Source organism: Ranitomeya variabilis, chromosome 5, assembly GCF_051348905.1.
Source record: "Ranitomeya variabilis isolate aRanVar5 chromosome 5, aRanVar5.hap1, whole genome shotgun sequence".
Taxonomy (NCBI): domain Eukaryota; kingdom Metazoa; phylum Chordata; class Amphibia; order Anura; family Dendrobatidae; genus Ranitomeya; species Ranitomeya variabilis.
The window spans coordinates 273,895,047-273,918,555 of record NC_135236.1 but is presented as its reverse complement, the minus strand read 5'-3'; the positions used below and the strand labels follow the sequence as shown (position 1 = coordinate 273,918,555).

The window sequence follows — 23,509 nt, the reverse complement described above, 5'->3', positions numbered from 1 at the left end:
CATAAGCATAAATTATACTTCCATGCAGGATCAATTCTGTCGTTCTATTATTGTCCGTTTCCATGATGCATGGTACTATAATTCTTGCCGTGTGAATATTACTTGCATAGTGTTTTTATGCATTTATTTTTCTTCAGAATTCTTTACGGTTACCCTATGAATTAAGAGACAAATGTATTTCCTTTGCATCTGTGTATGCTAGTTTTGGAACTGACCATTCCACTGTATTCGTATGCAGGGCAGAGGGTGGAATGAGGAGAGGAAACATGGGTCACTTAACTCGTATTGCAAATGCAGTTGTACAGAATATGGAGAAAGGTCCTATTCAAATACGGATCAGTGACTTTATTACAGGTAACATTGTATGTACACAGTCCAATTTTTATTTGTGCCATTTGGTGTAATATCCCAGCAGACATGTCACAATAATACACTGCCATTTAGGGGAATCTGTCACCAGGTTTATACTTTCCATTCTGAGGGCAACATAAAATAAGGACATTGGGTTGTGTCACTTACCGGACTTACTTTATCTGCTGCAGCTCTAACCCCATCCACACCATTAAAGGGGTTAACCGGGGCTTTTACATTGATGGCCTATATTAGGATAGGTCATGAATATCTGATCAGTGGAGATGCGACACCTGATCAGTTGTTATCTACGCAAGCAGTGGCTGGATGTGCTCAACTGAAAAGCTGCATTGCACAGGTCTGTCAATGGTATAGGGGCCACTTAGTTAACATCCTCCTTTTATTGATTCTAATAGCGTGCGTATGTGCAGTACCAGGCTGTGCCATTATACAGTTGACGGAGATGTGCAGCTCCGCAAAGCAGTACTTCTTGCAGCAGCATGCATTGGGTACAGCAGATCGGGAGTTTTGTCGGAAGTTGCGCACCCACCAATCAGATATCCCATGGATATCCGCGGCAATTCTGCAATGTGTGCCCTTAGCCTTAAGATATTCCTCATCTCATACTTCGGAATCCAGTGGGAGGTCCTACTTAATTAGGGACAGTCTTCTGTAAATGCAGAGTCATACAGCAAAGGCTATCAATCATGGTTCAAAGCGTTTCATTTGACTTGAATGACAATATTTTTATGCTAAGGAATTATTGTATTTTATCAAACACATATTGTAGGTGGGATAAACATTTAGTAACATTGGGTTTTATTTAACTCTTCTCCCCATTTATCTTCCTAGGACTCCCAGAGGACTGCAGGGGGAGGTGGGAAACCTTTGTTGAGGAGACATTGACTGAAACAAACAGAAGGAACACTGTGGACCTGGTACAGTTACCATACCATTACTTGCATCACATATTTATTGTCTGCGTAGTATACTGTATTGTGTTCTATGTTCAGATAATCATAATATATGTTACATATGTGGGAATTGGGTTTGTATGTGCTACTTTCATCCTTTTTTCAGTGTTTTTTCTTTGCCACAGAAGAGGCATAATGCGATTCAGTCACAATATAAAATGACCCGGTATATTTAAATGCATTATAGGTAAACACCCATCATCTACGCTCATCCAGTGAAGATGAAGATATTGATGGTGCTTTTCCTAATGAGTTGTCTGTGCAGCAGGTCAGTAGTTAATCTGGTTAATGTCGGTTTTAGTGTGCAAACTATCATTGCGCTTTTTGAAAATAATATTTGTTGTTGCTGTGTTTTTTTTAAAACTCATTTCAAATTGTTCCCTTGTTAACCTTTTGGATTTGATGCTGATTTCTGGAATTCAGGCTTTTTCAGACTACCAAGTTCAGCAGATGACTTCTAACTTTGTTGACCAGTTTGGTTTCAACGATGAAGAATTTGCAGAGCAGGAAGACAACATTAAGTAATTCACTTTCTTATCATCATATTGTGTCATTTCTTAAGTCACATGTCAGTAAAACTGAAGAAGGTCAATCTGAGTTGTGTGTGACAACTGAAAGCTAAAGTTTAGCAATTTTCCACACATGTTATAAAGATAGTTAGGAGTTAACGTAAAAAAAAAACATTATCTTCGCCTGCAGTGGTAATTTTTAGGCATGAAAAGTGCAGCTATTTCGAAACTGGCATAAAAACTTTTGAAAAGTTACATAATATTGGCACGACTTAAGGTTGCGCTAAAATTTTGTGACTTTTGTCACTCTCGCGCAATTTTTTTTCAGTCTCCAACAAAGTGGATGGAGTGGGGGTATGACAACCGCCGAGCATTAAATTCATAACTATCGGCGGCAGATGCAGTGCCATAGATCTTATTCCAGCAGAGACTGGAGTAGGATTAGTGGTGCAGCACACACTGAGATGCACAGCCATCGGCCAACGCTCCTGATTCATGAAAAGGCATTTGCCTCTTCATGAATCAGGAGAGTCTGACTCTAGCACACTTCCTCATCAAGACTGGTGTGAAGAACGCCGGTCTGGATGAATCAGGCCTTTATTCTTTTAAACTGATCATCTACACAGGCAGACCACTCTTCAAATGTGCACTACGCAGTAATAGATCGTTCAGTGTGCACAGGCTGCCGTTGTTGCAGCATACAAGATCATTCCACCCAGTGATCAAGAGTTTTGCTCGTTCATTCAGACATTGTCATCCTGTTTAGATTTTAATTCTCGCTCCTTCATTCACGATAACCTTTATTCCGAGTTGACACGTTGTGAATCCTAACCAGATTTAGGTATCAATTGTGTTCCTAAATCTGGACAGAATATATGATAAATCTGACGTATAAATAAGTGAAAGGAGAATTTTATTCCCCATTCACGTGTTGTGAGAAAATATGTACTTTTTCCGTTTTGAACCATTTCATGTCCTCTGACCTTTCTTTGGAAAGCGCTAATGCCATTTTCACATCACATTAATGACCCTTTTTGACGTATGCAACAAAAATAGCTCCCAGCATATACAGTATATAAATCGGAAACCTTTACAAGATGCCAAACAACGGTCACCAGTTCATTCTTATGGTTTATGTTAAGAAAAGAAAGGTCTGCACAATATATATCTTTACTGGATAGTGTTGTATATAGAATCCATGTAATAACCTGCAGCAGATTGTCTAAATATCTCATGTGGATTTGCTTCTGGCTAATCTTTACTGCTGTTCTGATACACCCTAGTACTTGAATGAGTTTATAAACTGGTTCCCATTGTGGCCAGCATTTTGAATCACATAAATTGCCTTCATTTTCTTTTCTTTTTTTCTCAGCATTCATTGTCTAATGAAATAATTTTGATGAGGCCATGTTAAAGTTGAAACTCCCTTATTTTTTTTCAGTGCTCCTTTTGATCGAATCACTGAAATTAATTTTAATCTAGAAGCTGAGGACGAAAATGTAAGTTCCATGGATTCATCTCGTATAATGTTGTTCATTCTTCATGCCCATAAGTATTTACTCTGTGTTTTTGTATCCAAAGACCTGTAAGCATTTCCTTCATTTACTTTTCATTTTTCTAGGATTAATTACGTCTTGGTTATACATGTAATAATCCAAACACTTTCGGCAATTAATGCAAAAAATTCTAGATATTTTAATTTTTTAGATCTTATTTTTTGCCTCATTGCATAATTATTTATGTTCACATTTGTTTGAATATGTAGGTTTATATCATATCCAGCATTACATTTTACACAGTTGAGCATAAATACATCATAGCTGCCTTTTCCCAATGCTACCTATAATGGAAAATATAATAAATTAAAAGAAAATTAATCTTAAATAAAAGATAAGCCAGGGGTATTTCTGTAAGACTAACATATGTAACTTCCGGAACTTAAAGGGAATTCATCACCTAGATTTTTTAACTGTTTAAAACAGACAGTAAAACATATATTTGTTGTAATGTTTGTTTTTCTTTTTATATTTTGTTATATATGAAAATTGGGCAGCCATCTTGCCTAAGCTGCTGCTCTGATCCTATTAACAGCATTTAAGCAGAATCTGTCACCATGAAAGTGCAGTGCAGTTTGGTTGCATCATGTTATAAAATAGGGGGAGTGGAGTAGATGGATACCGTATATACTCGAGTATAAATCGAACAGAGTATAAGCCTAATTAGAGGCACCTAATTTTGCCAAGAAAAACCGGGAAAACTTTTTGACTCAAGTATAAGCCGGGTATGCATTGTCCCCTCATCCCTGTCCTTGTATGCATGGTTCCCCGTCCTTGTATGCATGGCTCCCCATTCTTGTATGCATGGCTCCCCGTCCTTGTATGCATGGCTCCCTGTCGGTGCATGCATGGCTCCTTATCCCCATCCTTGTATGCATGGCTTTTTATCCCCTATCCTTGTATGCATGGCTCCCCATCCCTATCCTTGTATGCATGGTTCCCATAAAAAAAAACAAAAAACACATCCTACTTACCTTCCCTGTGCGGCCTCGCTGCATCTCGTTCCGGTGCCAGTAGCTCTTTCAGCCGAGCGATCACCTGTCCCCGCTCATTAAGGTCATGAATATTCACTCCACGCCTATGGGAGTGGAGAGAGGTGAATATTCATTACTTTAATGAGCGGGGAGACGTGATCGCTCAGCCAGAAGAGCTACTGACATCGAAACGAGATGCAGCGAGGGCGTGCAGGGAAGGTAAGTAGGCTGTGTGCTGGAAGCCGGTGGCTGCGGCTGTAACTTTGTGCGCTATAAGAAAAATGAATATTCATTTCTCTTTAGCAGCGGGCACAGGCTTTAGCCGCAGCCGCTGGCTCCTGCCTCTCTGACCAGCTGCTCCTCCACGTCTTTCTGGGACAATGACTCGTACAGCCGAGGGGGCATTTTCAGCACAAAAAAATGTGCTGAAAAACTAGGCTCATACACTAGTGTATATATTTTTTTTGAGAAAAGATTCTGAATACCCTGTGTTTTCATCATTTAATGATCTGCTCATCTGGGATTTTTGGTCCAGTGACTGACAGCTTCCTTTATAAGTGTGCATACAGTAATGGCTGTCGGTCACTGATACCTAAGGTCCTGCCATGCCTGCTCATGATGAAAGAGACATAGTGAATCAGAAAACCTATACCACATTTCTAATTGGAGGTATTTGCTAATATTACTATTATTGCATTTACTACATATTGGATCTTGGAGATGGGATTACCCCTTTATGTTAAAGGGAATCTGTCACCTAATTTTGGCCCTATAAACTGTGGCCACCGCAGTAATGCTGTAGATAAGCCCCCGATGTAACCTGAAAAGATAAGAAAAACAAGTTCGATTATACTCACCTAGGGGCGGTCCGGTGTGGTTCGGGTCCGATGGGCGTCGCGGTCCGGGTACGGCGCCTCCCATCTTAATCCGATCTCATCATCCTCTTTCTGTTGCGGCTCCTGCGCAGGCGTACTGATTTGCCCTGTTGAGGGCAGCGTAAAGTACTGCAGTGCACAGGCGCTGGGCCTCTCTGGCCTTTCCCGGCGCCTGCGCACTGCAGTGCTTTGCTCTGCCCTCAACAGGGCAGACAAAGTACGCCTGCGCAGGAGCCGCAACAGCAGCAAGGAAGAGGACGACATCGTATGAAGATAGGAGGCGCCGGACCCAGACCTGCGACACCAATCAGACCCGGACCGCCCCTGGGTGAGTATAATCTAACTTGTTTTTCTCATCTTTCAGGTTGCATCGGGGGCTTATCTACAGCATTACAAATTTAGGTGACAGATTCCCTTTAAAAGCTGATGATAAAGCTGATCCCTTTAGAATTAGGGTACCGTCACACAGTGCCATTTTCATCGCTACGACGGCATGATTCGTGACGTTGCAGCGTCGTATAAGTATCGCCCCAGCGTCGTATACTGCGGTCACACGTTGCAATACACAGCGCTGGAGCGATAATTTCATGACGTATTTGCGATGTAGAAGCCGTTGGTTACTGTGCGCACAACGTATACAACCTGTGTCACACAATGCAATCATGCCGCCACAGCGGGACACTAGACGACGAAAGAAAGTTTCAAACGATCTGCTACGACGTACGATTCTCAGCGGGGATCCGGATCGCAGTAGCGTGTCAGACACAGCGATATCGTAAATGCATCGCTGGAACGTCACGAATCGTGCCGTTGTAGCGATCAAAATTGCACTGTGTGATGGTACCCTTAAAGATTAGCCATCACTATGTGTGCTGAGAGATGACATTTTTGAAGCAGAACTATAAATATTATAAACAGGAAACAAACTAAAATATATAGAATATTGAATATAAATTTGTGTGTTGAAATATATAGTTAAATAGTGGAAGTTGTCGCAAATAATTGTGTTTTTTTATTTAAGCCTAATGCTGCCCTATTTGAAGCTTGCTGCAATGAACGTATTCAGCAGTTTGATGATGAAGAAGAGGATATTTGGGAAGAAAAGGAGATTGGTTATGGCACACAGGTTAAGTCTAGAACTCGGTAAGTAGAAAACTTATCAGTTACCCTATTCCCTCATTCTGCCAACTTTTCCTTTCTGCTTGATTTCATATGTTGATGCCTTTCAGGTATCACTATGTCATAGTATATTTTAGAATGAAACCTATACAAGTATTTCGATTAAATAAGTTATTAATCTAGAGCTGATCTTAGACCTGATATTTTCTGCAGACATGTCTGCTCTATTGAACAGCCCAATTGGTCCCCTACATCTTGTTTTGGAGGAAAAGGTGATCTGATGGGCTCTATTTCAACCTGTCTATTCATATTGTTTTAACCCCTTTCTGACCTCGGATGGGATAGTACGTCCGAGGTCAGAAGCCCTGCTTTGATGCGGGCTCACCGCCGGAGCCCGCATCAAAGCCGGGACATGTCAGCTGTTTTGAACAGCTGACATGTGCCCGTAATAGGCGCGGGCAGAATCGCGATCTGCCCGCGCCTATTAACTAGTTAAATGCCGCTGTCAAACGCCGACAGCGGCATTTAACTACCGCTTCCGGCCGGGCGGCCGGAAATGAGCGCATCGCCGACCCCCGTCACATGATCGGAGGTCGGCGATGCTTCTCCATTGTAGCCATAGAGGTCCTTGAGACTTCTATGGTTACTGATGCACGGTAGCTGTGAGCGCCACCCTGTGGTCGGCACTCACAGCACACCTGATTTTCTCCTACATAGCAGCGAACATAAGATCGGCATGGCAAAAGTTAAAAAAAAAAGTAAAAAAAAAATGTGAAAAAAATAAAAAAAATATAAAAGTTTAAATCACTCCCCTTTCGCCCCATTCAAAATAAATCAATTAATAAAAAGTCAAATCTACACATATTTGGTATCGCTGCGTTCAGAATCGCCCGATCTATCAATAAAAAAAAAGCATTAACCTGATCGCAAAACAGCGTAGCGAGAAAAAAATTCAAAACGCCAGAATTACGTTTTTTTTGGTCGCCGCGACATTGCATTAAAAAGCAATAACGGGCGATCAAAAGAGCGTATCTGCACCAAAATGGTATTAAAAACGCCAGCTCGTCACGCAAAAAATAAGCCCTCAACCGACCCCAGATCATGAAAAATGGAAACGCTACAGATATCGGAAATTTTTTTTTTTTTTTTTTTTTTTTTTTTTAGCAAAGTTTGGAATTTTTTTCACCACTTAGACAAACTAGAACCTACTCATATTAGGTGTCTATGAACTCGTAATGACCTGGAGAATCATAATGGCAGGTCAGTTTTAGCATTTAGTGAGCCTATCAAAAAAGCCAAACAAAAAACAAGTGTGGGATTGCACTTTTTTTGCAATTTCACCGCACTTGGAATTTTTTTCCCGTTTTCAAGTACACGACATGGTAAAACCAATGATGTCGTTCAAAAGTACAACTCGTCCCGCAAAAAATAAGCCCTCATATGGCCATATGGACGGAGAAATAAAAAAGTTATGGCTCTGGGAAGGAGGGGAGCGAAAAACGAACATGGAAAAACAGAAAATCCCAAGGTCATGAAGGGGTTAATAGTATGTATCAGATGCTCATCTCCTCCTCTCTAATGACTGTGTTGATTGGCTCTATTTATGGTACAGATTAGGTAGAGTTTAGCTGCGGGAAGAAAATAAAAGGAAAATCATGCATGTTTTGACCTGGTCTTCTTTAATATAATTTTATGTATTTAATTTGGCTATTCCACAGCTTGTACACATGAAAACAATAGAATATTTTGCAGTATTGCTTATTGTATTGGTATAGCAGTTGACTTGTAGAGTCATCTTCCAGTGCTTAGATTTCTGGTATGTATAATACACTGTGTCTTTAGCAAATGAAGGAGAAATCTTCAAGAAAATAGGATACGTGAGATCTGATTCTGATTGGCTAAGGGCTCTTTCAGATGTCTGTTTGTCCAGTGCATATGGTGACAGTTTTCACATGTAGCAGATTCACTTACACACGTAGACCCATTCAAGTGAATGAGTCTGTGCACATGTCAGTGTGTTTCCACGGACCATATGTCCATGGGCAAAACACGCTGACATGTCTGTTTTTTAGCAGCAGCACTGTCCACAAAACATCCCTCACATGTTCACACTGATGACATTCGTGTGTCTTCAGTGCGACATGTGCTGGTACCTGGGAATCAGCGGTACAGTTCGCACGGCTCCCCGGTGCCGGGTGCTGAAGTCTGCTATAAATAAATAAAAACGTTGTGGATTCCCCTATATTTTTGATAACTAGTCAGGCAAAACTGACAGCTGTGGGCTGCAACCCTCAGCTGTCAGCTTCAGCAAAGCTGGTTATCAAGAATAGAGGGTACCCATGCTGTTTTTCTTTAAATTTTTTAAATAAATGTAAATAATGAAACAAAAACGGCGTGAAGTCCCCCCTAATTTTTGACAACCAGCTTTGCTAAAGCAGATTGCTGGGGGCTAGTATTCTTAGTCCGGTAAGGGGTCATGGATATTACTCTTCCCCCCCACACAGCCTAAAAATACCAACCAGCAGCTGCCCAAAAAAGGCACATCTATTAGATGCACCAATTCTGGCAATTTGCCTGACATTTCCCACTTGCCCTGTGGTGGTGGCAAGTGAGGTTCATATTAGTGGGGTTGATGTTACCTTTATATTGTCTGGTGACATCAAGCCCATGGCTTAGCAATGGAGAGGTGTCTATAAGACGCCTATCCATTTATTAATCCTATAGTTGCATTGTAAATAAATACAAAGCCAGAATAAAGTATTTTATTTGAAATAAAAACAAAACACACTTATCCTTTTTTATTTAAAAATAACAAGCACAGTTGTACTTACCTAATGCCCATTCTATTGAAGCCCTCGTCTCCTGTAATAAAACCAAAATAAAAAACAGCCATATCCCTCACCTCTCCGTCCTTCTGTCTCACGCTGTAATCCATGTCTGGGGAGAAAAAGTTTTTAACGTGGACAGTGCCAATATGCGAGCATCCAGGCTGAGAACCAATGGTGAATGAGCTGTTGCAAGCACAGCATCAGTAAGCAGCGGTGACCTCATCAAGCACCCCAGCACTGTGAGAAAAAGTCAGTGAGCTCACCGTAGTTGAGCTCAGTGAATTCACTGCAGATCATTGTGAGAATGGTGACAAAAGTGACATCAACCCCACTTGCCACCGCCAGTGGGGAGAGCCGGGCAAAGTGCCAGAATTGGCACATCTAATAGATGTGCCTTTTTTGGGCGGCTGTTTTTAGACTGGGGGGGGTGGGGCAATATCCATGGCCCCTTATCAGCCTGAGAATACCATCCCACATCTGTCTGCTTTAGCAGGGCTTGTTGTCAAAAAATGGGGGGCAGAGCGGGTAGGTTGACAGACAGAGATGACGGCGGAGATACAGGGTGGTACAATACTATGGAGAGCTTTGTGGGTGATAGAGATAAGTTTGTATTATATTCTGTAGAGAATGATCATCCAGTGCAATGACTGGGACAAGGTAGAGACATCAGTAAAGTGGCTGGTGTTTTTACCCCTCTCTTTATTCATTGATCTGATTTTTAAGTTGCAGGTTTGGAGTATCACAGTCTTCTGAAGACTCATCACGCAGTGACTTAGAAAATGGAGAGCCAGAGAGCAGCCCCGCAACAGATGACAATGGACAGGGAGGATGTAATAATGCAGAAACACCTCAGAATCTTAGCCCAATCAGTAGTAGTCCTCCCACAAATAGAGAAGGTACAACATCAGAAGGTAAAAGCTGAAACTTCATATTTTATTCATTACAAATGTTAACTGTGTCATTAAAATATTTACATTTTCTGTAATGTTAGACAGGTTTATAATAAAAATTTCTGTAACCGCTCCTCGCGGTTTTCAAGTTCTCTGCTTGCTGTCCTTCTTTTGTTTACTTCCAGATTAAAAATCTGCCCTGCCTTTAATAATAGTGTTAATATTGAAGCCGGGGATGAATCAGCTGAGCCCGATTCCTATTTACCAGTCTCCCTCCTCACAGGGGATATTAAATCTATAGCTAAAGTCCTGACCAATAGATTGATATAAGTTCTCTCTGATGTGATCCAGGAAGACAGGCCAGGCTTTATGCCCAATACAATTAATCCACTGCAATTAATCTGAGGCCTTTAGTAAGATCAAATGATACTGGGAGTAGGGCAGTTTTAGACATCGATGCTGCCAAAGCCTTTGCCAGCATTGAGTGGCGCTATCTTTGGACTGTATTGGCTAGGGTGGGGTTTGGTCCTTATTATACTGCACTAGTTAGGGTGCTCTACCGATCCGTCAGCAAAGCTTCGAGTAAATGGCCAACTGTCAGATATTTTCCAGTTGGGGAGATGCCTGCTGTAGCCCCTCCTGTTCGCACTGGCCATGGCTCTGACCTGACAGTGTCTGTAGGTTACGGAGCACAATTCTGCTGACAGGTTCCTTTTAACAAACTTTCTAATTATTACTTTTAAATACTTTAAGGAGTGGGCTTTTTAAAATGGGCAATTTGTATGGGGCTTCTAATATATTCGCTTCTCATAGACCACAAAAAAATAGATATCCGAAAGCTTCTTAAAATTTTAAAAATTGTCTAATTCTGATGAATTTATAAGGATATATAAAATTTATACAAATGCCCAGGCGGTGTATATGGATTCAGCACATATTGTATTTTAAGAATTAGGTGTTGTGTATCTAATTTCCTGTTTGAGTCAGACTTTTGGCCAGTAATATCAATGTTTATGCATCTTTTACAAAAAATCTCACTTTGACGTAAAATTACATGCGGGTCCCTGCATGTATAAAATGCTGAGAGGCATTTTGACAATATGCCAGATGTCTAAATTCAGGGAAGATGTCGTTTTTTGGGTTTAATTTCAATTTCTTTTTTTGTAATTTATATTTCTCAGTGACTTTATTAAAGGGACCCTGTCAGCAGGATTTTGCTCAGTAAACTACAGATACTGTGAGGTTGGCTCTGTTGTGCTGATTAAAATGATACCTTGGTTGATGAAATCCATCTTGTGATTGTTTAATCTTTATTTGTAGTTTTCTGTTGGTGAAATTCTTGTGCTCCGGGGCGGCCTGTGCGGGGGTCTTCATGTGGTGCGCTGCTCTCATATTCATCTGTATGGGCTTATTACAGGTCAATGACCCTTCAGTGAACTGACCCCTATTTTACATACATACATATTGTGTGGTTACATACATTTTTTTAACATTCATCAAAATGGCGCCAGCTCTGTAGCATGATACAATGCCTAATATGCATATATGCATTTATGATTTAGTCATATAGTATTGTGGGAGGGATATCTTCATCAAAATGGCGGCGGCGCCTGCGCGTTTCAATAGATGCTACTGCACAAGCGCTACCGCCATTTCGATGAAGATATTTTTTTTCCCCTGCAATACTATTTCTTCATCAAAATGGTGGCGGTGCCTGCACAGTAACATGTATTGTGTTCTGATAGATGCAGCTGCGCAAACACCTACGCCATTTTACTGGAGATAGATGCTACTACGCAGGCACAGCCTTCTCCATTTTGATGGATCCAATCATCGATAGATGCTACTGCGCCGTGCTAATTTATTCTCTCTAGCATCTAACGCGTTCTGATGCTAATGAGCCGGCGCCATCTTGATGGAAACTATTTTTTTTCCTCAACAAAATGGCGGCGGCGCTTGTGCAGTAGCATCTATCGGAACAGCGACACCATTTTGATGAAGATAATTTTTTTTTAATTCCACAATGCTATATGACTAAGGGTATGTGCACACGTTCAGGATTTCTTGCAGAAATATCCTGACAAAAAACGGACATTTCTGCCAGAAATCCGCATGCGGTTTTTACACGAAAAATCCGCAAAATTAATGAACATGCTGTTTTTTTTTTACCGCGATGTGTTTTTTTGGTGGAAAAAAACGCATCATGTGCACAAAAATTGCGGAATGCATTCTAAATGATAGGATGCATATGTATGCATTTTTATCGTGAAAAAACGCAAAAAATCCTGAACGTGTGCACATACCCTAAATCATAAATGCACATATGCATATTAGGCTTGTATCATTCTACAGCACAGGTGCCAGTGCCATTTTCATAACACATTTTTTTTTATAACTACCCAATATTATATGCAGTATGTAAAATAGGGGGCAGGTCACTGAAGAATCAGTGACCTGTCATAAACAAGCCCATACAGATGCATATGTAAGCACCACATAAAGGGGCCCCCCATTAAGCACCAGATTCTCATTAACTGAAAACAACAAATAAGGATTAAACAACAACCACAAGATGGATTTCATCATTCAAAGTATCATTGTAATCAGTATAACAGCGCCGACCTGACACTGTCTGTAGGTTACTGTGCACAATCCTGCTGACAGGTTCGCTGTAAGGGACACAGGAACTATGGGTTATATGCTGCCATCTGGAGGCTGATGGTAAGAATACATCTTATTAAAAAAAAAAAAGAAAACTGACTTTTCCCCAGCAGGCTAAACATGTGCAGGCAACACCCAATTATTTAGTTTAGCTTTTACTAACTTGTATAGCTCCATTAATTCAACAGCACTGTCAACATTGGGGCTCACAATTCCTTATCGGTATGTCATTGGCGTGTGGGAGGAAACCCGAGAACGTGGAGGAAACTCGCGCAAACACGGGAATAACATACAAACTCCTTACAGATGTTGTCCTTGGTGGGATCTGAACCCAGAACTACAGCGCTGCAGTGCTAAGCACTGAGCCACTGTGCTGTCTTTCTTTTGTTTTACAGAAGACGTTTGCAGTGGCTAAACTTTTTCACAGGATAGCCGCCTTTTAATGATTCCAACCTTTAGCAGGAACATTTTCTGTAATTCTGGAGGCAGAGGTGACTGCCTCACTCAGATAGTCTTTTTTTGCTTTGCAGTGCAGGATGCAGGCAGCTAACATTCATATAGGCTTCTTCAGCCCGTAGGAGTCCTTTTGTTCGTGTTATCTTAGACCATTGGTCAGAAACGCCAAGATTGTCGCATCCTGATCCTTAGAGTTGGGTCACCCCGTATCCACTTGACAGTCTGACGTTCTTGCCATTGGGCTTCATATTTTGAGGGCGTCCCCCTGATTCTCTGCACTTGTGGAGGCATTGTCCCTGAGTAGGACACCACTTTTATACACATTAAGTGGTAATTGAAGCCTCCCTCTGAGGTGGCTAGATCAGTACGTAGTTTAAAGAATTTGACAATCTTAGTCCCTAAGACGTTCTGCACCTTATTCTAGTTTTTTTTACCTACAGTCCTTGATGGCTGGTTTAGAGAATACTAGCAGTGTTTCCATCTTTCCACTTCCAAGGGGAGTGCTGGCCTGGTCCATCTCATTGAAGAGCTAAGGCAGTATGTTCAGACGATCAACCTCTGTTACAGCGTCGGACTGGAGCACCTTGGGCCCACCAGAGAAAATCATTCTTTGGGCCCACAATGTAGCTACATAGAAAATAGAAATAAATACAAGACCACCGATTGTACCGTAAAACACGCTAATATCAGGGTATAATATAAGGTAGTACACGTTGTAATGATATAGCACTGGTTGGGGTAGCCCCCCTCATAGAATAGAATGTAGCCCCCTCATAGAATATAAAGCAGCCCACCTCATCGAATATAATGTAGCCCCCTCATAGAGTATAATTCCCCCCCAGAGAATATAATGGAGCCCTCATATAGTATAATGCAACCCCCACATAGAATATAATGCAGCCCCCACATAGAATATAATGCAGCCCACCATCACTTACACCCCTGCAGCTGATGCCGATACAACTAAAGGAGCTGTCTGCTCAAAATACAGTGATGAGCTATTCATCAATATTATGTTGTTTGTGGTCAGATTCCCATGCCGACCAACTGTTGGCAGCAATATGTAAACACTTTCCATAGACCCGCTGAATGGGGGAGATGCTGTGTAGCAGGCGCTGCCGGGTACTGCAAAACGGCTGCAGCTATAAGAGCTGGTCTGTTGTACCCAGCAGTGGCTGCTACACATTCAATGGAACGACTATTGCAGCTACCTTCATCACTATAGCGGACCCAAATAACAGCAGATCAGTGGTGTGGGGGCTGGACGCCAATAATCGCATTATTATAATTGGACCCCTGGATAGGTTCAAGTTTTGACCAACGCCAATAAATTATACAATTTCTCACATAGAAGTTAGATAGTGAACACAATCACCCTTTAGAAAACTTTCTATTGAATCCATAGCAATTTTGCTGTTCTGGAAGCGATTGGACAAGGCTTCCTGGCCACATGTTCTGCTTATCTGAGAGAGGGGTGAAGGATTTATGGCTCCCTCCCTTACAGTCTGAACATAGCTGCTCTCCTCCTCAGGGCACTGCAGTGTAGTGAGGTGATGCCAGACACCGGAAGCATACCTCCCAACTTTTGAAGCTGGGAAAGAGGGACAAAGTTTGCGGCGCGCAAAGCGCGCCGCGGCAAATTTTAGGCCACGTCCCTGACCACACCCATTCATAATTAGTCACACCCATATCCACGTCCCAACCACACCCATTTAGCACTGCTGATTACACTGTTTCATATACAATAATTATAAACAAAAAAATATGGCCACACAGTGCTCCATACCGTATAATGACCACACATGATGCTCCATACTGTATAATGACCACACATGACGCTCCATACTGTATAATGAACACACATGACGCTCACACACGCACGCAGCTCACACACATGCAGCATCACACACACACATGCAGTATCACATACACACGCAGTATCACACATACACACGCAGCATCACAAACGCAGCTCACAAACACATGCAGCTTTGACACAAATGCATCACACACGCAGCCATCACACACACACACGCAGCCATCACACACACACGCAGCCATCACACACACACACGCAGCCATCACACACACACGCAGCCATCACACACACACACGCAGCCATCACACACACACACGCAGCCATCACACACACACACGCAGCCATCACACACACACACGCAGCCATCACACACACCCATCACACACACGCAGCCATCACATACACACCAGATACCTCATACACACATGACACACACACATGCAGCATCTCACACACACACACATGCAGCATCACACACACACATGCAGCATCAGACACACACATGCAGCATCAGACACACACACACATGCAGCATCAGACACACACACACATGCAGCATCAGACACACACACATGCAGCATCTCACACACACACACACACACACTCTCCTCTGTGGTGCAGGGGCGGCTGATGTCCATATGCAGCTCTTCAGTTTCTCCGGCTGCTCACATCTCTGCACTGTCCCGGCACCTCCCCCGTCTCTCCTTCTCTGCCGGGATAGCAGATAAGAGCAGGAGAAGCCGGAGCTCCGTGCACACACAGGAGGGTAGTGAGTCGCTGACCTCTCATCTTGATCGCTGCTGGCTCTCAGCCTCTCTCCGTCAGCGTGGCAGCTAGCGCAGCGCCGCACAGGGGGCGGGGTCGGTGGGGAGGTGACCCAGCTTTTATAAAAAAAAAAAAAAACAGCCACAAACCTAAGTTACTCAGGGGCCGCCCCCTGCATTGTCCCCACCCAAGGCACGTAGTGCGGGACAACTAATGTCCCTCCCGGGATCCCGGGGCTGACTGTCAAAATCAGGACAGTCCCGCGGGATCCGGGACGGTTGGGAGGTACGCGGAAGGGACAGAAACAAACAAGGTTTCCTTACAGCTGTTCTGTACTTTTCCGACTGCTAGTGAGGCTAGTAATGGCGCACATGCACCAGTCTCCTCTCCAGCAGTAACAGACGTCATGAACTAAATCAGCTTATCACCACTGACGAGCAGTCTCCCTGTCTGTGCAGCCATTACTACCACTGACCAAGAAAGCAGTGGATATAGTAACACAAACAGTTTTCTCACCTCTCTTTAGTTTGCGGCTCCCAGTTACTGCTCTACTGGCATGTTAGTGATTCCGATGTCTCCCAGGCACTCCTCTCATGCCGGCAGTGTGAGAGAGGCCTGTCTTCTGTAGAGGAATGAAGCCCGATCATTTACATTTAAAGGAGCAGCATGTCTAAAGCATGAGGCAGCCCAAAACTGCTTCTAAGACCAGCCTGGGTGGCAGTGAGTAGTATTCTTCTTTAATAGCAGGCAGTGTTAGCCGGCTTCCTAAGGCTGATCAGATGTGCCACTGCTAAAGAGAAATGGGCGTGGAAAGCAGTGAATATTCATTTCTCTTTAGTAGCGGGCACAGGGTTAGCCTCAGCAGCCTACTCCTGCCTCTGTGACCCGCTGCTCCCCCTTCCCTCACTCACGGGTTGCTTAGTGTGCCGCTGGGGCCCTTGAGGCAGCAGGGGCCCAAGGTAGCTGCCAAACCTGTGTGCCAGCAGATGTCAGTGCCTGGGCCCACCGGAGGATCCTCCGGTTCTCCGGTGGGCAGTCCGACCCTGCTCTGTTATGTTAAGTCGACTGGCAAGGTATTTGGAGCTATTACATCTCTGATGCTCTCCTCAGAAACCTACTTCCTCCACTATAGTTTGAGTTTGCCCCAGTAGGTAACAGGTCAAGGCGGAGGGCTGGGCTGATCTACATTCCAGGGAAATTTTTGTCTTTCCCTGTTTGGGCAGGATTCTCCCTCCCCACCAAGATGTTGAATCCTTGTCATGCTCACAATTCTTCAGATTGAGTCCAGAACTCCCATTCTTTGTTGCAGGTGCCCCTAGGCACCTTAAGCCAGGGTTGTCTCTCAATGGCCAGTGTCCTGCCTTAGCTATCCTGGTTCATCGAAACTTAACTTATAAGCCATACATCATGACTGCAGGGTGTACTCGGGTTTATTGTATTAGTGTCCTTTTGATCTCGGAGAGCCCATTATGGTGCCCTTCAGTCTTCTCTAGGGATCTCTTTCATCAGGCGATGCTCTGAAGGGGGATCTCAACTGTCTCTCCTTTTTCGGGACAGATTAGTCTTGCATTCTGTTCCCTCTTTTTGCCTTAGTGTGATTCTCCGCCTTTCACCTCAATGAGGAGATTGCCCTCCTTTTTTAGGTCCTTCATCTCTCAGAGAGGTTCTTACACAATATGATGTAGTCAGAGCTGTGCAGCTCTACCTGTCTCTCACAGTTCTGTTAGGATGTTCAGTTGCCTTGTGGTCATCCTGGTATGAGCTGGCAGATATCACACCGCCTATAGGGCCACCATTGTTCTCTAGTTTCAATTTGTCAGTGCGAAAGATCATGCTAAGATAGGGCTCCCCTACCATCGCACAGGCTTCTGCACTCTCAAGGTAGAAGCCTCCTTGGTCTTACACCTCCAGGTGGTGTTGCTACTTGTATTCTATAGAACTGCTATTAAGTATTTTATCCACATGGTTGTGGAGCTCTTACTTTTTGCGTTTAGGGATGCAAGTCTTAGCAGGAGGGTGGTACAACCGGCAGGTGCTCTTGTGGTGACCTGAGAGCTTGTGACCTGAGAGATTGCTATTCTTCCTACTGCAGTACTGGTGTCTGTTTTCCAACCCCTGGGACAGCTTTAGGAAGGTTCTGGTGTCCTCTATTGAAGCAACCAAGAAGTGAATATTTCTCACTGTAAAACCTTGTTGCCTTCTTTAGGGAGGCACAGCACGCCCACTTTTGGTTAGGAGGGTGGTCTTGGTTTTGCCCCTCCTAATGCTTTACCACTAACCGAATAACTGGGTGTTTACTGTCCAGATGTAGCTTGGTAAGGAGGAGTCAGCTTTTTTCTAAAATATATTTCTAAGGATCGAGTCAGACAGCTTTATAAATCGGAATAAAGATGGGGTTGGGTTGGCAACCTGTATTGCTTCTGGATCTCGTGGAGAGAAGTTTCAATAACTGAAGATGATCCCGGCACTCACATGTGAAATGAAATTCTTTTAGTCCAGTATATATGTAGAAATCCTATTAGGCTATGTGCACACTTTGCAGATTTTGATGCATTTCCGCACGAGTGGAATTGCATCAAATCTGCAGTGTAGTTCACTACCAATGTTAGTCAGTGGGAAATTGAGAATTGGTGTGCACATGATACGGAAAAAATCAGCGTGGATTTGCAGCGTTTTATTTTCCGCAGCATGTCAATTCATTTGCAGATCTGCAGTGTTTCTTCACCTATTGACTACCATTGACTCAGTCAAATTCGCAGCAAAACTGCAGGTTTAAAAAGATCTCCGGTTTTGCTGCGGGGTTGCGTGCGAGAAATGCTGCAGATCAGGAGGAGGAACAGTGTGTGTGCGCGGAGAAGACGTGTGTGTCTGTGTGCGGGTGTCTGTGTATCTGTGTGAGTGTGCGGGGGTCTGCGGGGCTGTGTGGGTCTGTATGTAGGCAGGCATCGTCCGATGGGACTACTAGTCCCATCCGGCTATGCCTTCTACAGTGACAGCTAGCCGATGATGGGACAGTAGTATTCCCATCATCCGACTACTGTATTCAAGTGTAAAAAAAAATACAGTACATACTCCCCATACAGCTAATCCCCGACTCCCTCGATCACCTGTAAAAAAAAATAAATAAATAATAATAAACCAACAGTATTCTGACGTAATCCATTTAATAATAATAAACCAACAGTATTCTGACGTAATCCATTTAATAACGAGTGTTCCACGACAATCTCCCGTGTAGAGCTGTCACATCAGGTGATGTGACCTTTGGTGATACAGTGATGGCAGGTATCCTCCTGCCGATCACTCCACTGTCAGAAGTCACCTTAGTTCATGCTGTCACTTGCGGTACTGCTGCGTGGGAAAATTCTCACGCAGCAGTGCCGTAAAGTGAGAGCATGAACTCCAGTGAACCCTCAGTTATAACACTGCAGGAGTCATTATCTCCGGTCAGTGTGTTACTGGATGCCCTGTACAGCGGTCACATCTCCTGATGTGACTGTTCTACAGGGAAGATCATCGTGGATAACGTCGAAACAGGGAGTATACTGTTGGTTTATTATTATTTTTTTTTTTTACAGGAGACCAAGGGCGTCGCATGGATTAGGAGTATAATAAAGATGGGAAACTGTGTTTGGTGTTTTATTTCATTAAACACTGGTTCTCCTCCTATCTCTCTGACCGCTCCTTCACTGTATCTTTTGCTGGCTCCTCCTCTCATCTTCCCCTTACTGTTGACTTTCCTCAAGGATCGGTTCTAGGCCCCCGTCTCTTCTCTTTGTATATTGCCCTTATTGGTCAAACAGTCAGTTGATTTGGTTTCCAGTACCATCTCTATGCAGATGACACCCAATTATACACTTCTTCTCCTGATATCATGCCTGCCTTTTTAGAAAACATCAGTGATTGTCTTACCGCTGCCTCTAACATCATGTCCTCCCTCTACCTGAAACTGAACCTGTCAAAAACTGAACTCATTGCGTTTCCTCCCTCTACTAATGTACCTATGCCCGACATTGCCATTTCCGTGTGTGGTTCCACCATTGCTCCCCAGCAACATGCCCGCTGCCTTGGGGTCATACTTGATTCTGAGCTTTCATTCACCCCCCACATCTGATCACTGGCTCGCTCTTGTTATCTGCACCTCAAAAACATTTCTAGAATTCGACCCTTTCTTACTTTCGACTCTGCAAAAACTCTTACTGTTTCACTCATTCATTCTCATCTGGACTATTGTATCTCTCTACTAATCGGTCTCCCTCTTACCAAACTCTCCCCGCTCCAATCTGTCTTGAATGCTGCATCCAGGATCATATTCCTCACCAATTGTTACACCGATGCCTCTACCTTGTGCCAGTCATTACACTGGTTACCCATCCACTCCAGAATCCAGTACAAACTTATTACCCTCGCCCACAAAGCACTCCATGGCTCAGCACCGCCCTACATCTCCTCCCTTGTCTCAGTCTACCACCCTACCCGTGCCCTACATTCTGCTAATGACCTGAGGTTAACATCCTCAATAATCAGAACCTCCCATCTCCAAGACTATTAACGTGCTGCTCCAATTCTTTGGAATGCACTACCCAGGTTAATACGATTAATCCCCAATCCCCGCAGTTTTAAGCGTGCCCTAAAAACGCATTTGTTCAGACTGGCCTATCGTCTCAACGCATTTACCTAACTATCCCTTTGTTGCCCATTCAAAATTTTTTTTTTTACCATAACCAGGTTCCTCGAATCATGTTCTCACATGCTTCATGCATTTAATAGCCCTCTGTGTCTGTATTGTTACATACTTCGGCTGATAACCGGTTCATGCAGCATTACATGAACACCCGTATCTTACACTATGGCTGGTCCGAACAACTAAAGCAATTGTTACCATCCACCTCTCATGTCTCCCATTTTTTCTCATTAGATTGTAAGCTTGCGAGCAGGGCCCTCATTCCTCTTGGTATCTGTTTTGATCTATGTGTTTGTTATGCTGTAATGTCTATTGTATGTACAAGTTCCCTCTAAAATGTAAAGTGCTGCGGAATATGTCGGTACGTTATTCTGGCTGTGTTTATTTAACCCCTTAAAAACTATAGGATTAGTAATGGATAGGTGTCTTATTGACACTTCTCCATTACTAAGCCGTCTTAATGTCACCTTACAATACAAAGGTGACATCAACCCCACAAATTTTACCCCATATGCCACTGCTATAGGGCAGTGGGAAGAGAGAGACTAAGTGCCGGAATTGGCGCATCTTAGAGATGCGCCATTTCTGGGGCAGCTGTGAGCTGGTGTTTGTAGCCATACCCATGGCCCCTTCCTAGACTATGAATATCAACCCGCAGCTGTCTGCATAGTCTTTTCTGGCTATTATAGGGGGACCCCACGTGTTTTTTTTTTGAGGGGTGGGGGGTCACCCTATCTTAATACCCAGTAAAGGCTAAATATACAGCTGCGGGCTGATATTCAAAGCCTGGGTAGATCCATGGGTATTACCCCCTTCCTAGGCTATAAACATCAGCCCCCAGTCGCTGGCTTTCCCTCTCTGGTGCAGAAAATTGCTCGGGAGCCCACGCCATTTTTTTTCCAATTTTTTTTAAAAAATTAAACAGATATTGTGTTTACCTCCAGGGTCATACTTGCGAGAAACTCGCACGTGTCTAGCACCTCAGTACCCATCACTACCGGTGGCACTTGGGACCGGAGTGTGCAGCTGCAGGTATTTCTGTGAAGCTGAACGCTCAGGTCCGAGTGCCGTTGGCAGTGCCGGGTACTGAGGTGCGAGACTCGTGCGAGTTTCTCGCAAGTGTGACCCCAGCCTAATGCAGATTTTGTGTGTGTGTGTGTCTGTCTCTTTATTTAACTCTTTATGTACCATTTTATTATGTTTATTTCTAAACATCGTGCTTGGTATTATCTATCTATATCTATGTATAGATATATCTATCTATCTATAGATATATCTATCCATATCTAATCTATGTATGTATCTATCATCTGTGTATCTATGTATCTATCATCTATGTATCTATCTGTGTGTGTAAACATTATTTTTCAATGGAGTATGTAAAAGAAGTTGGGCAAAGAAATGACATCACAATTCTTTTTTTTTCTCCTTAACTAGTATATCTTTATTTAGCTTACAAATCCGCATGAAAATCCACATCAAAAATGCATAAAAAACGCATTAAATCCGTGCGGATTTTCACCTGTGTTTTCTCCCAAGAGAGGAAGAATCTGCACAGAAAATTCCACAGGCAAATCTGCAACGTGTGCACATACCCTTAGACATTTCAGCCCATCCCAGGCTTTCATAAATAATGGAATAGAACTGTAGTGTAACATTTTATAGGGTAACACAAAGTAAATTATTATTATTATTATTTATTATTATAGTGCCATTTATTTTATGGCGCTTTACATGTGAGGAGGGGTATACATAATAAAAACAAGTACAATAATGTTGAACAATACAAGTCACAACTGGTACAGGAGGAGAGAGGACCCTGCCCACGAGGGCTCACAATCTACAATGGATGGGTGAGGATACAGTAGGTGAGGATAGAGCTGGTCGTGCACTGGTTTGGTCGATCGGTGGTTACTGCAGGTTGTAGGCTTGTCAGAAGAGGTGGGTCTTCAGGTTCTTTTTGAAGGTTTCGATGGTAGGTGAGAGTCTGATATGTTGTGGTAGAGAGTTCCAGAGTAGGGGTGATGCGCGAGAGATATCTTGTATGTGATTTTGGGAAGAGGAGATAAGAAGGGAGTAGAGAAGGAGATCTTGTGAGGATCGGAGGTTGCGTGCAGGAAAGTACCGAGAGACGAGGTCACAGATGTATGGAGGAGACAGGTTGTGGATGGCTTTGTATGTCATGGTTAGGCTTTTGTACTGGAGTCTCTGGGTAATGGAGAGCCAGTGAAGGGATTGACAGAGGGGAGAGGCCGGGGAATAGCGGGGGGACAGGTGGATTAGCCGGGCAGCTGAGTTTAGAGTAGATTGGAGGGGTACGAGAGTGTTAGAGGGGAGGCCACAGAGCAGGAGGTTACAGTAGTCGATGCGGGAGATGATGAGGGCATGGACTAGGGTTTTTGCAGACTCTTGGTTTAGGAATGTACGGATCCGTGAAATATTTTTGAGTTGAAGGCGACAGGAAGTGGAAAGGGCTTGGATATGTGGTTTGAAGGAGAGATCAGTGTCAAGGATTACCCCGAGACAACGAGCTTGTGGGACTGGGGAGAGTGGGCAGCATTTTACTGTAATGGATAGGTTCGTTGGGGGGGTCGCGTGAGATGGGGAAAAGACGATGAATTCTGTTTTGTCCATGTTAAGTTTTAGAAATCTAGCGGAGAAGAAGGATGAAACAGCAGATAGACATTGAGGAATTCTGGTTAGTAAGGTGGTGATATCTGGTACAGAGATGTAGATCTGTGTGTCGTCAGCATAGAGATGATACTGAAAACCGTGAGATTCTATGAGCTGTCCTAGGCCAAAAGTGTAAATGGAGAAGAGCAGGGGCCCTAGAACTGAACCTTGCGGGACTACAATAGATAGGGGGCGAGGTGAGGAGGTGGTGTGTGAGTGGGAGACGCTGAATGTCCGGTCAGTTAGGTATGACGAGATCCAGGATAGAGCCAAGTCTGTGATGCCAAGGAATGAGAGGGTCCGCAGCAGCAGGGAATGGTCCACTGTGTCAAAAGGCAGAGGACAGGTCCAGGAGGAGAAGGATAGAGTAGTGTC

The 23,509-nt window shown here is 43.5% G+C and overlaps 1 protein-coding gene across 3 annotated transcripts in view; it reads left to right on the top strand.

Annotated features, from left to right (window-relative positions):
- PPP6R2 (protein phosphatase 6 regulatory subunit 2) overlaps nucleotides 1-23,509 on the top strand; it is a 204,396-nt gene that overhangs the window by 141,099 nt on the left and 39,788 nt on the right. For 2 of the 3 annotated variants that reach the window (XM_077264346.1, XM_077264347.1), the window contains exons 13-19: nucleotides 239-354; nucleotides 1,204-1,289; nucleotides 1,513-1,593; nucleotides 1,749-1,846; nucleotides 3,276-3,333; nucleotides 6,261-6,382; nucleotides 9,910-10,097. In XM_077264346.1, coding sequence (XP_077120461.1) covers nucleotides 239-354; nucleotides 1,204-1,289; nucleotides 1,513-1,593; nucleotides 1,749-1,846; nucleotides 3,276-3,333; nucleotides 6,261-6,382; nucleotides 9,910-10,097 — 749 coding nt within the window. The remainder of the gene's footprint in view (nucleotides 1-238; nucleotides 355-1,203; nucleotides 1,290-1,512; nucleotides 1,594-1,748; nucleotides 1,847-3,275; nucleotides 3,334-6,260; nucleotides 6,383-9,909; nucleotides 10,098-23,509) is intronic. The other variant, XM_077264348.1, reaches the window with a different exon arrangement.